This window comes from Chenopodium album, chromosome 8 (assembly GCF_948465745.1).
Source record: "Chenopodium album chromosome 8, dcCheAlbu1.1, whole genome shotgun sequence".
Classification (NCBI taxonomy): domain Eukaryota; kingdom Viridiplantae; phylum Streptophyta; class Magnoliopsida; order Caryophyllales; family Amaranthaceae; genus Chenopodium; species Chenopodium album.
The window spans coordinates 845,264-860,633 of NC_137841.1; the positions used below are offsets into that span (position 1 = coordinate 845,264).

General features: G+C 34.3%; 1 protein-coding gene across 1 annotated transcript; it reads left to right on the forward strand.

Annotated features, from left to right (window-relative positions):
- Positions 1-163: 163 nt before the first annotated feature.
- Positions 164-3,579, forward strand: LOC145641512 (protein TIC 55, chloroplastic-like). The gene is made up of 3 exons (XM_081692336.1): positions 164-685; positions 1,813-1,915; positions 2,037-3,579. Exons 1-3 carry the CDS (start codon positions 270-272, stop codon positions 3,153-3,155), a joined length of 1,638 nt encoding a protein of 545 aa, XP_081548462.1. The 5' UTR covers positions 164-269; the 3' UTR covers positions 3,156-3,579.
- Positions 3,580-15,370: the final 11,791 nt, after the last annotated feature.

The window sequence follows — 15,370 nt, forward strand, 5'->3', positions numbered from 1 at the left end:
GTTGAACTAAACTGAGCTGAACTAAACTGAATTGAATTTCAACGTGAGAACAGGCTCTAAGTTGTTCTAAACTCAAAATTTATGGTCAACAATCAGCTATGAATACAACACCTTCACTTATTAGCAATGTGTGGCCAGGAGCTATGCCCCAACTTACCAAGCAACCAAATATTCCCATTTTTTTTCTTATCTCTCTGTCAATGTACTCGTAATAAATACCCAATTAATTTGGGACATTTTAAGCTTAATATTAATATTCCCAAAAAAAGATGGCAATTTTGCAATCAATTCTTCCATCTACTCCTCTCTCAAAAACCCCAGTACTCTGTTTCTCACAAAACCCATCAAATTCCCACCTTAAACTTCACCATTTCATCAAGAATTCGAATCAAAAACCCAAATTATCATTCAATAAACTACAGGCAATTGCATCAGATGTTGCAGTTGGATCATCAGTTTCAGGAGAAGAAGATGAAGTGTTTGTGGGTCCCAGCAGTCAAGCAGAGGTCAGAGGAGAGAGAGAGGTGGCAGATTATGATTGGACAGAAGAATGGTACCCACTCTACTTGACTAAGAACATTCCAGAAGATGCTCCTTTGGGTCTTACCGTTTTTCATAAACAGCTTGTTCTGTTTCGTGATGCTTCCGGTGAGCTCAGGTGCTACGAAGATCGTTGCCCCCACAGGTAATTAACTATCCTCTTGCCAATTTTAGATACTTATTAATTACTAATTAAGTGTAAGTGATATAGACGTGATTTAATCTCGGGTGTTGAGTTGGGTATCATGACTTTCCACCGGTACTTTCATTAAGCACGAGTATATCTATTTAAGTGCAACGATGGAGATGTGATTTAATCTCGAGTGTTAGGTTCAATGGGTCGGGTGTCATGACTTCCACCCCTACCTTCACCACTTTAATTAACTAAGCTAGTTAAAATAGAGGGTAAGTTTTTTTTTTTTTTTTTTTTTTTTTTGGACAAAGTAAGGGGTAAGTTGATAGTATATTATTTGGGTTTTACTCTTGTAAAATTGAAAGGTAGTTAATAATCCTAGTTATAGAAAGTTGGACTGTGAAATTTTAGTTGAAAGATTTGATCTTTAGGGATCCCTAATCTTCAATGTAAATTATGCACATTATAATTATCTATGTTGTAGATTAGACACTAAGGTCTTGAACCGTACATTATTGATTGATTGATTGATTATATATTTGGAAATCTATGATTTTTGATTCGTTGTAATCTAGTATGACTTTTGAATGTTGGGATGGTTCAATGGTTGGAGACTTAAAACATTGTTTGATAAGGCATTTTAGCATAGTTGACACTTAAGAAGAGAAATTTGCATACTTTGGAAGTGTTTGGTTCATCCCCTTCATGTATAAAACACTATGCATCATGTAGCCTTTTAGTTATGCAAGCATATCAATTTACACCATTCGTGGCGTTCACTATACTCAAGCTCATTTATTAGTCTTATTGAGCGCTTTCATTGCATTCAATTAGCTTTTAGCTAACGGATTTCAGTTATGTTACTAGCACTTTGCCTACTAATATTGTAAGTGAAGCCTTATAAGTTGGAAAACAATTGTTCAAACATAGACAAACTCCTTCAATCTAATTTGTTAATACAGAGAATTAAATTTATTTAAATTGAGTGGAAAAGAATTTATGCTACAAGAATGATGATCAATAATCAAAAAGAAATTCCAAAATAATTATCTTGAAAAAAATCTAAATTAGATAGACAACTAACTTCTCATGTGCTGGCTCTCAAAAAAAAAAAACTTCTCATGTGCTGTTTGCTTTAGGCTAGCCAAACTTTCAGAAGGGCAATTAGTTGATGGGAGATTGGAATGCTTATACCATGGTTGGCAATTTGAAGGCGAAGGCAAATGTGTGAAGATACCTCAGGTCAATGCTTACCCAACCTTCTCTTTAATATTAGTTCACCAAGGATTCCAATCTTAGTATTCAAATCTTGCTGAAAAATGCATGTTTCTAATAAATTTCTTTTACAAATCTGCTCTAGCAGCTTCCAGCTGAAGCTAAAATTCCTAAACAAGCATGTGTAAGGACTTATGAAGTGAGAGATTGCCAAGGAGTTGTGTGGGTGTGGATGTCCCAAAGAACCCCGCCAAATGCCAAGAAAATCCCTTGGTTTGAAAACTTTGCTAGGCCAGGTTTTCAAGATGTCTCGACGACACATGAGCTTCCATATGACCACTCTATTCTCCTCGAGAACCTGATGGACCCAGCCCACATCCCGATCTCCCATGATCGGACTGATTGGACTGCGAAGCGTGAAGATGCTCAACCTTTGCTTTTCGAGGTTACTGAGAGAACAGAACGAGGATTTGCTGGCTGGTGGGGAAAAGAAAGTGAGAAGTCTATGCTCAATTTTCTGAGGTTTGAGGCACCTTGTGTGCTCTCAAATAGCAGAGAGTTAGTTGATGAAAAGGGAGAGAAACACTACTTCACTGGACTCTTCCTTTGCAGGCCATCAGGACAGGGTAAATCCATGCTCATTGTGAGGTTTGGAACCACTAAAAGATCGCCTCTTGCTAAATTTTTCCCCACATGGTATTTCCACCAAAACGCTAGTAAGGTATTTGAGCAAGACATGGGCTTCCTTTCGTCTCAAAACGAGGTTTTGATCACTGAGAAAGTCCCCACAAAGAAACTCTATTTGAATCTGAAGTCTTCTGACACTTGGGTTGCAGAATACAGGAAGTGGATGGATAAAGTTGGGCATGGTATGCCTTACCATTTTGGGCACAGTACTATTTCGCCCCCTGAAGTTCCAGCAGTTGTTGAGCATGCCCCAGCAGGCCTAGTTGCTGGGCTCTCAGCTCAATCTCCTGCTAAAGGTGGGCTAGGGACAATGTATGCTCCGAATTGGGCTAACAGGTATTTCCGACATGTGATCCATTGCAAGGAGTGTAGTGGTGTTTTAAAAAAATTTGAAGCATGGAAAAAAGCCCTGTCTGTCATCGCTGTATTGTCCACTGGATTTGCCATACTGGTTTCGGGAAGACAGTGGAAAGCTCTTTGGTTAGTTACCACTTCATTGTGCTTGGCTGGAGTATATGCTTGCTCTGCTGCAATAGCATTGAATACAACAAATTTTATAAGGACTCATCGAAGGCTGTAAAATTTTCCCATGTTTTCTGAGGATAAATTCTGGATTGGAAATTAAGAGATGCTCACTTCAACAAGAGTCTGAAGTAAGTCTCAGGACTGGGCTACTACAGATTTCAGAACCCTATGTTGTACAGTAAGCACATAGAAAAGAAATGACAGGTAGTGAAATATTCTGAATTCAATTTTTCTGTTTGTTTTCAAACTGAGAAACATGTCTTTTGGCCGATTTAAGTGGAATGACTGATGCCTACTGTGTGGATGGATGGAGTGATGGAAATAGCTGGATTGTATTGCTATTAGAATTTGTGTGTGTATGTAATTGTGTATAGCTGGGTAAATTCATAGTTTTCCTCAAAATTTCTGTCATGATGTAAACAGTGAGATTGCATTTGTTATCAATGTAACCCCTCAGCAACTTATGTCAGTTACATAAATCAGCATGGCTATAAGTCTATAATAGTAGTGTATGCAAGGTGAAAGATCATGTGATCAGTGATCAGTACATCAGAGTATTATTGGTTACAGTATTTATTTATGGCAACATGCATATTATTAGAACTTCAGCATGCTAATCATCACTCATATAAGTACATAACTGAATAAAGGCTGTAAGTATCGTTTGGAGTCGAAGCTGATAACTTGGTTTTCAGAAAAAGACTGCTATATAAGATGTTTAAGCAATGTTTGTACAGAACACATGTAGTTTTGTAAACAATAAGGCTAATTACATGTAATTTTCACAGTTTCAGAAAGCTCACCAAAAATCACACATTACATAGTGTACTTACCACTTACTACTCAATATGAAGTACTTAACAATGCTAACATTACATATTGTCCTTACTACTTAATATGAAGTACTTAACAATGCTAATCATGCTGCTGAATTACAAACCACTGCATCAGAACACTAACTTTGATACAGTAGTGGATTCGAATCAGCGCCATCAGATGGGATTCTATCACAGTTAGGGACGATCATTAAAGCTTTGTTGGTGAACACCAAATCACCAACTTCTCGGAGGGTGAATCGTGTCATGATCATATGCTTTGGTTCAGTTTGAAAACATATCAGAGCAGCTGCTGTTACATGTGATGCTATCTTCAGCATCTGCAAGTGAGGCCACTTGAACCAAGCACGGTGATTCTGCCCTGGAGCCATTCCCCTAGTTCCACTAACCTGCAAAACCCACACGTAACACGAATTCATTATCGGATCATACCACCTCTGTAATCATACGAGTTCATCCCGAGTTTTACATAAAAGCATTACCCTGTCATCAAACTTGAATTCCCAAGGCTGCTGATTCTCTCCTATAGAGACTGTCACAACTTTTTCTGTTATGTCGACTGAAACTGATAACATGAAAATTAAAAAAGAAAAACAAGTTACAATTAAGTTGATACATGTAATTTGACTAATAGATTTCACTACATGTTTAAAAAAGAATGAGATTAACAAGAACCTAATTGATTCCCTATCCTTTCGAGTCGATTAATCATCGCCCTCAGCGCCTCTGATGGAATAATAGCCTCACAGAAAAATATTATGTCAGGAAATTTCTCAAATCCAGGAGCCATTGGCAACAACATCACTGTATTCACATTAACCGGATCATTTCCTGAAATAAAATTAAGAACCTCAATGTTAAACTTAAACATCATCATATAATTCTCACAACCAATTTTTATTTATTTATTAAAATAGCATTCAATAACATCCATGAAAACTAAGTTATACTAAGCGAAATTCATATCGAAATGTGTTGCATCAAAAAAGACATACAACTACAGAATGCAAATAACAACCATACAGGATTGAACAGAGAAAAAGAACGCTAAACGCTTAAGAAATTATTAAACAACCTACAAAAAAATTAGTAAATTCATTCATAAAAGTTGTACTACATTAACTAATACTTCGTATAAGAAATCTTGAATATAAAGAATTTACCAAAACTGAAGGTGAGTTTATTAGAACCCTCAATATGAAAGATGGTAATCGAGTCATCATTAGAACTTTCTGCAACAGTGATAATCTGGGAAATTTTTCTGAAATTAACCCTCATTAATCTGTCTTTACATTTACTGGTATATAGGAAATCCTGCAACGCAGTAGAATTGAGGACGAGATAACCAGCATCATTCGTATCGACGTTTCGAGCCGTAAACTCAACTCCATCTTCATCTACTTCAATCACTCCAAATCCAATAGGATTGAAATCACGTTCACAAAGTGCATCAATTGCTAGTCTAAACTTCTTTAATGGGGTTATCTTGAAGTTAAAGATTTTTTCTGGGTTTTGTTGTGAAGGTTCTGCCATGGTAGTAAGTCGAAAAACAGAGGAAACAGAGAGAGGTTAACAAGATTAAGCAGAGTAAAAGTTTGTGATCAAGAAATCGGTTTATATAGTGGTGAATCAGCAAGAGTTTGTTACACTTTTTTGGTTGGTTACATAACTAACTTCCTATAATCGTTAGTGTGTGTATGTATTTGCTGTGATTGGGCCTGTATTCTTGACTGATTTGGACTGTTAAGGTGTAATAGGGCTGACCCAAGGAAGTGAAGCTCGAACATTTTTTGAGACCCCATTTTGGAATCTATGTCGTGCTAACTTAAGACCACGTAATAAGTATTATGATCTTCTAGTGGTCATATATAATTTTGAAGACAGTGTATCCCTAGATTTGTTAACACCAAGTCTTAAGACTTCCGAATTTAGTTCAATTATATTGTGGATGCCTCGAATTTTGGACAGTTTTGAACTATTTTGGATCCATGAAAAAAACGTGTCGAGGTTGCTCCCATAGAACCATTTTGGGCATGGCCGTGCCGACACACGGGCGGCACGAGCCAGGCACAAAACCTGCACGGCGGCCCACTTGTGGGCCGTGGGCCGTGCCATGAACAAATTTTTGAAAAACATGCACGGGCACGGCACGATCACTCGGCCCATAGCACGGCACGTGGCCCTCTATGCACGGCCCGATACGACACGGCCCGTGAAAAGTTATTGTACAATTTTTGTATTATCGAACTCCGTATTTCGTATAATAAAATAAGCTATAAAATTAAGTTATTCACCAATTATTGTACGATTTTTAATTATCATTATAAATTATTGTATTATCAATTTATCGTACCGGCATATAATAAAATAAATTATTCATCAATTTTTGAGTTATCGGCTTATCGCACTCGTAAATTTTTTTAACTATATGCATTGTTATGTTGCTTTTTGCTAAATAATACAGAGTAATATAATAAATCAACAATAAAAAAACATAAACATAAATTAATAAAATTATTCAAATATACTCATTTTTAAAGTTGTTCAATAAATATATATATATATAAATTTAAAAATGGAAAAACCAGGGCGGCCGGTTGCTCGACATGGCATGGCCCGTCAGGCACGTGGGACGTGCCGTGCCGTGAGCTGGGGTGTGCCAAAAGATGGCACGGCACAGCACGGCCCGCCATAAAGTAGGCACGGTACAGCCCGGCACGAGCCACCCCCGGGCACGGCACGATGCCCACATTTAGTTTTGAGTAACTGGTAGCGTTTTGACTAAGTCAAAACACTAGTAGATAATTAGTAGGGTTTGACAAGGTAGCGGTGTTAGTAGCGGATAGTGGTAGAGATAGTGGTTGTTTGGAAGATTTTCACAAGCATAAGGAAAACAAGTGTTTCACCCACAAAAGTAGCGGTGCATGTAAATATCTGACTTAATTCATCACGTTCAACAACTTATTAAATCTCTCATCCAAATTCCTCCATTAGAGATTAATCAAATAACTATAATTAAGTTGTTTAGAAGTTCTCAAAAGTTGTCTTAAACAGATTAATGTCAATAGCATAAGTGTCAAGGCCACATTGAAATTATTCTTCTAATGACAAGCAAATGTACAAATCTCCTAAACTCCCAAGGAAAAGAAGGAAAGAGTAGCCAGAAATTATGACGATTTTGACAATTCTAATTGTACAACTCTTCTCTCGTACTTTTTGGAGTGGGCCAATAAATCTGCATATTTAAAAATAAAAGAAAAATAATCTCAAAATAAATTTAGGGGAGTAAATGGACCCTAAATTGGGGTTCACCACTTTCACTAGTCATTAACGAAAACAAGTATCTTTTGATGGGGTCTACCTATTTCTTAATCACATTATTTCCAAATGTGAAAGTCTAGTTGTTTCTGTGTAATTTCTTCCAACTATATTTTCTTAATTCAATCCTTATATTATTTTTGTTAATATGGATGGCCATCTAATGTGTGTATTGCATCCTCTTAAAAAAATTTTAAAGTTAAGTTCATTTGCCTAATTGTATTTCCGAAGAACTTAAAAAGGTTGCATGGTTAAATCAATCTTAAAACTAATTTTTACATTACTATCTCCAAACTAATTGTGATGGTGTGTTCAATCAACCTTATTATTTTTATTTATCTTATTAGAATAATAGAACTTATTAAATCGGAAACTAATTTTATTGTAATAGAATAAAAGCCCTTAATTCTTGAACTTCTTGTATGAACTTATTTTTCACAAAAGTAGGTGAATATAACATGGCTTATAAGTTCAAGCTAGTTATTATTTTGTCATTTTTTTTACAAGTACATAAATAAGCTTACTATCATTTAAACCTATACTTGCATAGGAGGTTGCCCCTGTCTTTTTGATAATGTTGATCAAATGGCATACTTGTAAATAAATGGCCAAAATTTACACTAGTCACTTTAGATTCGTTAACACAATTAGTTGTTTTGTTAGTTGTTCTATCATGAACAATACACATTTTATGATTAATTTTATACAATACAAGTTTATCATTTTGATAAATATGGGTTGTTTATCAAGATCATAAACTTGTATTTTTCCATTACTTAGTTGCATTGAATAAGACATTGTGGTTAGAAAAATCAATTATTAACAGTGGCTCGCTTACATATTGTACTCCATAGAAATTACTCCGTATTCAATTATGCAGGTATGTCATTTACAATATTATTGAAAAACTTTGTATATATTCGAATTGTATCAATTAAATGATTTATTTTTTCCATTGGTATTGTACGAGTCCCTCCTTAAGCCTACATCCCTTTTGGTTCCCTGTTCTTTTTGCACAATTTTCAACAAAATATTATAATTAAAATATATCTCAAGTTAAGTATTACTTTGTACAACAAAAAAAGGGCAATGCTATATGCAGCCTTAAGGGCTGCATATATGCATCTAATATCTTTTTTTTTTAGTATTAAGTTGGGAATTTGTCAACAATTCACGAGTAAATTGTTGTAATAAATGTTTATTTATTGTCAATTCTTTCTATTTTTTAGGGCTGTATATATTTTTGGATCCTATATTTTTTCCCAAAAAAAATTCTAACTTTTCAAGAAATTATATACTTAGATTTTAAAAATCAAGATAAACATCCTCCGATCCAATCCCTTCCCACTTTGTAGGACTTCCTTCTTTCTAAATTGCATTCACGTTCCTATATATTTAAAAACAAAAAGAAATTCACATTTCCTTACCTTTAAAACTAGATTCATATGCACGTTATAAGTGAATTAGGTTTCTTAATTGATATATACACCAACCATATGTATTAAACGAGTTAAGTAAAAATTAGAAGCATTTTTAGGTGTTTTAGCTGGACACCATAGCATCACCCGTGCTTAGCTTATATAATAGAGAAGAGAAGATGTTGTTGTTATATATACAGAGTACGACGGTTTAAATTTCACATCTTAATAATGATAGTTTGCAAAACATATTCAAGTGGAACCCTTGGAACAAATTAACAATTCAAATGCAAATTAAAGAAAAGGGATATCTATCAATTTTACAACACCAAGTATATATAACTCACAACAATTACAACAAACTTCAATTTCCAATTACACAATTACAACAAACTTTCCACAATAATACAATTTACTAGTACACAAATTCATAAAGATGTTTAAACCACCAAGAAAACCAACGGATCATGGAAATGAATGAAAAACCATTGCACATTATAGAAATTTATGATGAACTAATTAAGCGGGACCGTCGCGAATTCGCTCGTGCATGCACCCACAACAAAAATGAAGAACAACACCAAGGCAGGATCGGACTAGTCAGCAAGTAATCTTCACTCCAACCATCTCAATTTGACCACAATTACCAGTTGCGCATGTCTCCGTGATGCTATCTGTTATTATTGACATGTTATAATAATAAGTGACTACAGAGTACTAATTTACGGAGTAATTAATTTTCTACATCTGATTCTATTTAGAGATATTAAGAGCTGAGTAGATATGCTCATACTTCGTATATTCTATCTTAATAGAGTATAAAACATATTTCTGGAAATCAACCATGATAGAGTCTATCATATCTCTTTATAAATTCCATACAAAAAATAATCAAGAAAAATGGATCGATATTACTAGTAAGATACTAGATACTACGTGCATACATGAGAATTTAATTGTTTTTTTTTATGCAAAGAATTTAATTGTTAGTAGTATCATCCTCTAATTGAATCATTATTTCAACAAAAATCAAGATTATTACGCATTACGTATAGTTATTATTAGTGTATCAAATTATCAATCATCCCCCAACTAATATAAAAAGTGACCTAAGGTTCTAATTAAAATAAAGCTAAGTGCAACCGCAAGCATGCATATATATATATATACCTTGAGTATTATTATTGTTGCAGCATTTCCAGAGCTTATAAGCCACAAAAATCAGGATGATGAACGAAGACGGCCACACAATCTTACTCCATTGTAGAACGACCAAGGTACCATTATTTTGACCATCATTATTCTTCGCGATTTCTGAATAACTTGGTGCTTCATTGCGAATAGCATGAACCGCGGGAGAGATGATCGGTAGAATAGAAAATGCGTAGGAGATTATTATTTGTATATCGATCGACTTTGCCATTTTTGCTGTATGAAAAATAAAAGATAGGAAGAGTTTATTTTGATGTTCGTTATTGGAAGAACAAAGCAACGAAAAATGGGAGTGTATGTATGTAAGAGAGTTTTCTAATCTAGGCATGTTGACATATGATTATATTTATATACGTTGATTTAAGAAATAAGAAAATAATATTACAACCATTTTCTCTTTCTCTCGTTTGACTTTTGAGGACCAACCTGTATTAGTATACAAAACTTCGTTCAATTTATTACACTTTTTTTTTGTTTTTGACGAAATCAATTGTTGAGCTAGAAAAAGATAAAAAGAGAGAAAACTTATTACAAACTCACATCTCACAACATTTAGGGGTTCAGCTCCATTTTATTTTGCTCTGTTTTTTTTGTTTTTTTATAGATAAGGCGAGGACGGATAAATGAACAATCTTACTAGTCGGTATCATGTTGAGTTCTTGACCCAATAACTCCACGCAATCACGCATACTATTATGCATCTAGGCTAGGCTACTTCCATCAAATATTTCAATTGTTCGTGTACTTTCTTTGAAACTTACTATAGAGTGCTTATATCTTAGCTTCGTAATCCTAAATCAAAGAGACTGTTTTGTTCACTTTATTTTTTACATATTTCAAGTGTAATAAGTTTAACTAAGTTCAGTTAAGTTCATGAAAAATAAATTTTGATATTGATTATTGAAGTACAAATTACAATTAAAATAAGTTTAATAAGTTCATAAAAAGTGAAAATCAAGTAATAGAATACACTCTTAGGGCCTGTTCTCATTGACTGAACTCAGCTGAACTGAACTGAACTGAACTGAACTGAATTGAATTGAACTGAACTGGACTGGACTGAAATAAATATTTTATAAGAGAAGGAAATTAGGAGAGGAGTTGAACTGAACTGAACTGAATTTCAACGTAAGAGAACAGGCCCTTAGTGGCTATAATAGATGAGAATAACACCTAAACGGCTAAACATATAGACTTAGGATCTGTTCTGCTTTACTGAACTAAACTAAAATGAACTGAACTAAATTTTTTATAAGAGAAAGAAATTAGGAATTGAACTGAATTGAATTGAATTTAAGCTAAAAAGAACAGGTCCTTAATGTTAAACTTTTTACCTCGGGAAATGAAGTGATATTACCTTATCTCCGTTTCAGATTAATTTAAACATGTTGGCTCATACATTATATAGACTAACTTTGATTGCATCTTTGTGCTAATATATTGTTGTTGAATTAGTGTAATGTCTGATTCACATTTTTATAATAATTTTATTAAACATTAAATAAAAATGTGGAACCTAAAACGGGAGGGATATTTAATTTTCAACTTGAATAAACTTTATGGAATACTAATGTATTACTTTTGATAAAAGATTATTTTAGCCACACAAGCGAGTTAAGTATTCTGGCTTTAAAAGAAATTACATTTTATTCCTTATACCTTATTATAAATTTATAATCCATTTACATTTTACGGGCAATAATTAGTTTTAAAGAAACCAAAAAAAACCTAGAAAGGCAATTCCTTTAGTAAAATGACTAACATAAAACCGGGGGACAACAGTAAGTTAAACAAACATAAGTATAAATGAAACAGTGCTTATAAAACAGATATTAAACCGACAAAAAAAAAAAAAAAAAAAAAAAAAAAAAAATATATATATATATATATATATATATATATATATATATATATATATATATATATATATATATATATATATATATATATATTAAACTGAAATAAATAACAGTTTTTAACCTAATAAAAAAACGAAGAATCTTCAAGAGTTCAAACATTGATATAGCATAATGTTTCAGTGACAGTAATTACAAACCACAATATTTTGTAGAACATTTTGCATGAATAACAGGGCACTCTTCCATTTCAGTAAGCTGCACATATCCTAGCAAGATGAGTTCTGAATACATTGGAGGAATCTGCTAAGAGTCCTGATTTCCATGAACCTTCCCTGCAATCGCCGTAAAAAACAGCAGTATTTGCAGATAATTTGCGACGTACAAGATAATTTGCAGATAGTTCAGCCTTAATAAATGTAAAGAATGATACGGAAAAGGGGGGAGGGGAGAAACATTTTTTCAGAAGGGGTGGGGGTGGGGTGGGGAAGGGAGGGGGGTAAAAAATATCAGGGATCTCCTCCAAATATTCATCAGTAAAGCTGAAAAAGAATGCCAAAGATGTAAATTCTCGAGCCAATGCATTTTGCTGCATCTGCAGGGGACTAAGGATGGTATATCCCCACTGTATGTACATAATTTTGGCATGATGTCACCACTTGAGCACCAAGGTAAAATAAGGGGGGAAGGGGAAAAGTTAAATGTCACCACTTGAGCACCTAGTTCCTCTCTTGCTTTGGACATCTATATACTTTTCTTTCGTCTATTAGGTTCTGTAACTTTCAAACTACCAACTGCCTTAAATTAGCTCATTCATCATGATAAGGATATGCATACATTTAGTGGACATGGAGTATTCCCTTTCAATGCACAATTTAATTGCTTTAACAAAATCTTCCCTCTTAAATATTTTTCAAAATTACTCAACAGGCTTTGGATAAGTCAGGGAATACGGCATGTACACAAAATAGTATTATGGTCCAAATTGGCTTTTTCCAAGGATGGCAAGTTAATACAGTTTAAGAGGGTAGATCCTATAACCTGAATAAAATGTGCTGTTTTTCTTGCAACATACAAGAGGTTATGCTGGTTTGAAGGAATTTTCCCAGCCCTGGAAGCCTCGCATGCAATAGCTGCTCTGGAGAAATTGTGCTCTACTCTGCCTCATGGCACCAAGGTTGTGGTCAACTGCAGTGGGCGAGGTGACAAGGATGCCACCACTGTTCAGAAGCTTGACCAACTTCTCTTATTCAATGCTATGGTGGGAAAAAATTATCCATCAAACAGCACTCACTATGACTGCAGCAAATCTGAACAACATATAAGTTTTGGCACAGAGTGCAAAGGTCTTGCACTAGAAGAAAAGGCTACGCATGCAACCAATAAATATCAGAAAGAAAACTACCGGCTGGTAAGACTAACACAAGCAGATTAGCTAAATAATATCATAGAAGAGGATGAGGAGATTATCAGGAAGATAAGACTAGTTCTACCTCTTTGGAGATTCAAGTCCTCAGAAGTCAGGCCAATAAAATAAACATATTCTGTATATATGTAATCGCGTCACAACAACAGTCTTCTCTTTACTGGAGCCATAATATACACATTAATATATAACCCATTCTCATAACTTAGTGTGGCTAGCTACTGTAATTCCAAAATATGCAATGTTGAAGCCTTTTGCAAATAAATGACATGACACCGGGGATAGCTGTAACCAGCTGCTTCCCTTTCAAGTTTCAACCCTGCAAATTCATATTTTGGGCAGTAGCCTTCTCTTCATATCAAATACAAAGTAACTGATCAATGAGTAAGGGCAGCTCTTCATGGGATATTTATTTCATCTCAAATAATACCAAAGTAGTTGCAAGTTTGCTTTTATAAAGTCATAAGATGGAGTGATGGACCATCAAACTTAATTAATAATTGTATAATAACATTTGGCACTTATAATCCAAAATTCAGAATCCATAGTTCCTTAAGCCTATTCATCCACACACAGAATATGTACGTCTCACAAGATAAAACCTAATTGCTCAAAACCATAGAATCTCCCCACGCATTATGAATTATGGCCACTATGCTAGAGTCACTCAACCAAGAATCTTCAGAATTTGTTTCATTGCCAGACAGAACATTTTCATAAATCAACAATTCACAACATTTGGCATTTAGAATCCAAACATCAGCAGTTAAGAATCCAAAGTTCCCCCCACATAATCAGTAACATCCACATACCAAACACGCATGTCTTGCAAGGAAAACCTAGTCTCCCTTAACATTATGGATTATGCCACTACATTTTGAGGCACTTGAGCACGGACGTTTGGAATTTGTTTTATCGCAGGGAAAAAGAAATCACAGCTCATGTTGAGCAATACATTTGTGATATCATCAGCAAAATAAAACACATCTCTATATCTTTGTGGCATTCAATATATTTTTTGAACCAACGTATAATAAATAGCATAAAGTAGATACTAAGGCTTCATTCTTTTCATCTTAGAAGAATAAATTACAAGAAAAATAAGTCTATCAGATAAAGGCTATCACATTCTGTTAACAATTGAAATAAACGTGTAGCACTTCAGATAAGTTTCAGTAAGTTAAGGAGTTTTCAAGTAAGCAAAATGAAGCCTAAATCTCTATTTCATAACACACAAAAAACAGTCAAAGCAGAAGCTCATATGCCTTTAACGCACCAAACGTAGGGGAAGATAAAGTGCTTAGCAGAAAAAGTTTGATCTCAGTCAATCAGATTCTTAAACAACTTCTTTATGAAGGATATTGACGTGTTGCTTGGGAGTGAATCACTCATGACCCAACACTATAGCAGATAGATAGCTAGCTAAGAAATTCGGATTGTAATATAAAGCTTATAAGAATCTTGCTTTCAATCACTCGTCTAAATTTAATCAGAATTAAGTGTAAATTGACAATAAATTCTAGTTTGATTTTGTCCAGACCACAGAAGACAATATTACCAGTTGCTCCCACTTCTAAATGAAGAAAAAATAGTAGGGTGAACTGACAGTAAAATGATTTCATTAGAGGAAATCAGGAAATTAACCAGAATGTTTTAGCAAAAAGATATGTCCTGAGAGGCTGAGACTCGTGATTATAGCCTAATGGCCATAATTACATTCCAAAATATATTTACCTGTTTGGTAAGTAGGTGGTAATGGAAATAAACTTGTATTATATTTGGGGATGAGGAAACATACTTACATTATCATGGTCATTTGCATGATAGATTCATTGCAAAACTACAAATTAATTCATACTCCATACGGCCCTTTATAACCTCCTATTAAATGGGCTGTTTGTGGTATTATTTTTGAAATTCAAACACTGCTTAGATCCCAATAATCAGCTACGAGACAAGTTCCAAAATTTACAAAACTATGTACTATAGCATATGCAAGTATTTAGTACTCCCTCCGGCTCAATTTATTTGCCCCATTCGACCTAAAAAACAGTCAAATGAGGCAAGCAAAATGAGATAAAGGGAGTATAAATTATACTTCATATTAACTACTTTTAACAAATTAGTAAGTCAACAATATTGATCAAGGATAATTACTGTTCTATAAGCAAAGGAAGTACGCAACTGTAAACATAACTATCATC

Bases quoted from the DNA above. Each gene is read 5' to 3' on its own strand.
- LOC145641512 (XM_081692336.1), top strand. From the start codon at position 270: ATGGCAATTTTGCAATCAATTCTTCCATCTACTCCTCTCTCAAAAACC. The intron at 686-1,812 runs GTAATTAACTAT...TGTTTGCTTTAG, and splicing joins GAAGATCGTTGCCCCCACAG to GCTAGCCAAACTTTCAGAAG. The intron at 1,916-2,036 runs GTCAATGCTTAC...CTGCTCTAGCAG, and splicing joins AATGTGTGAAGATACCTCAG to CTTCCAGCTGAAGCTAAAAT.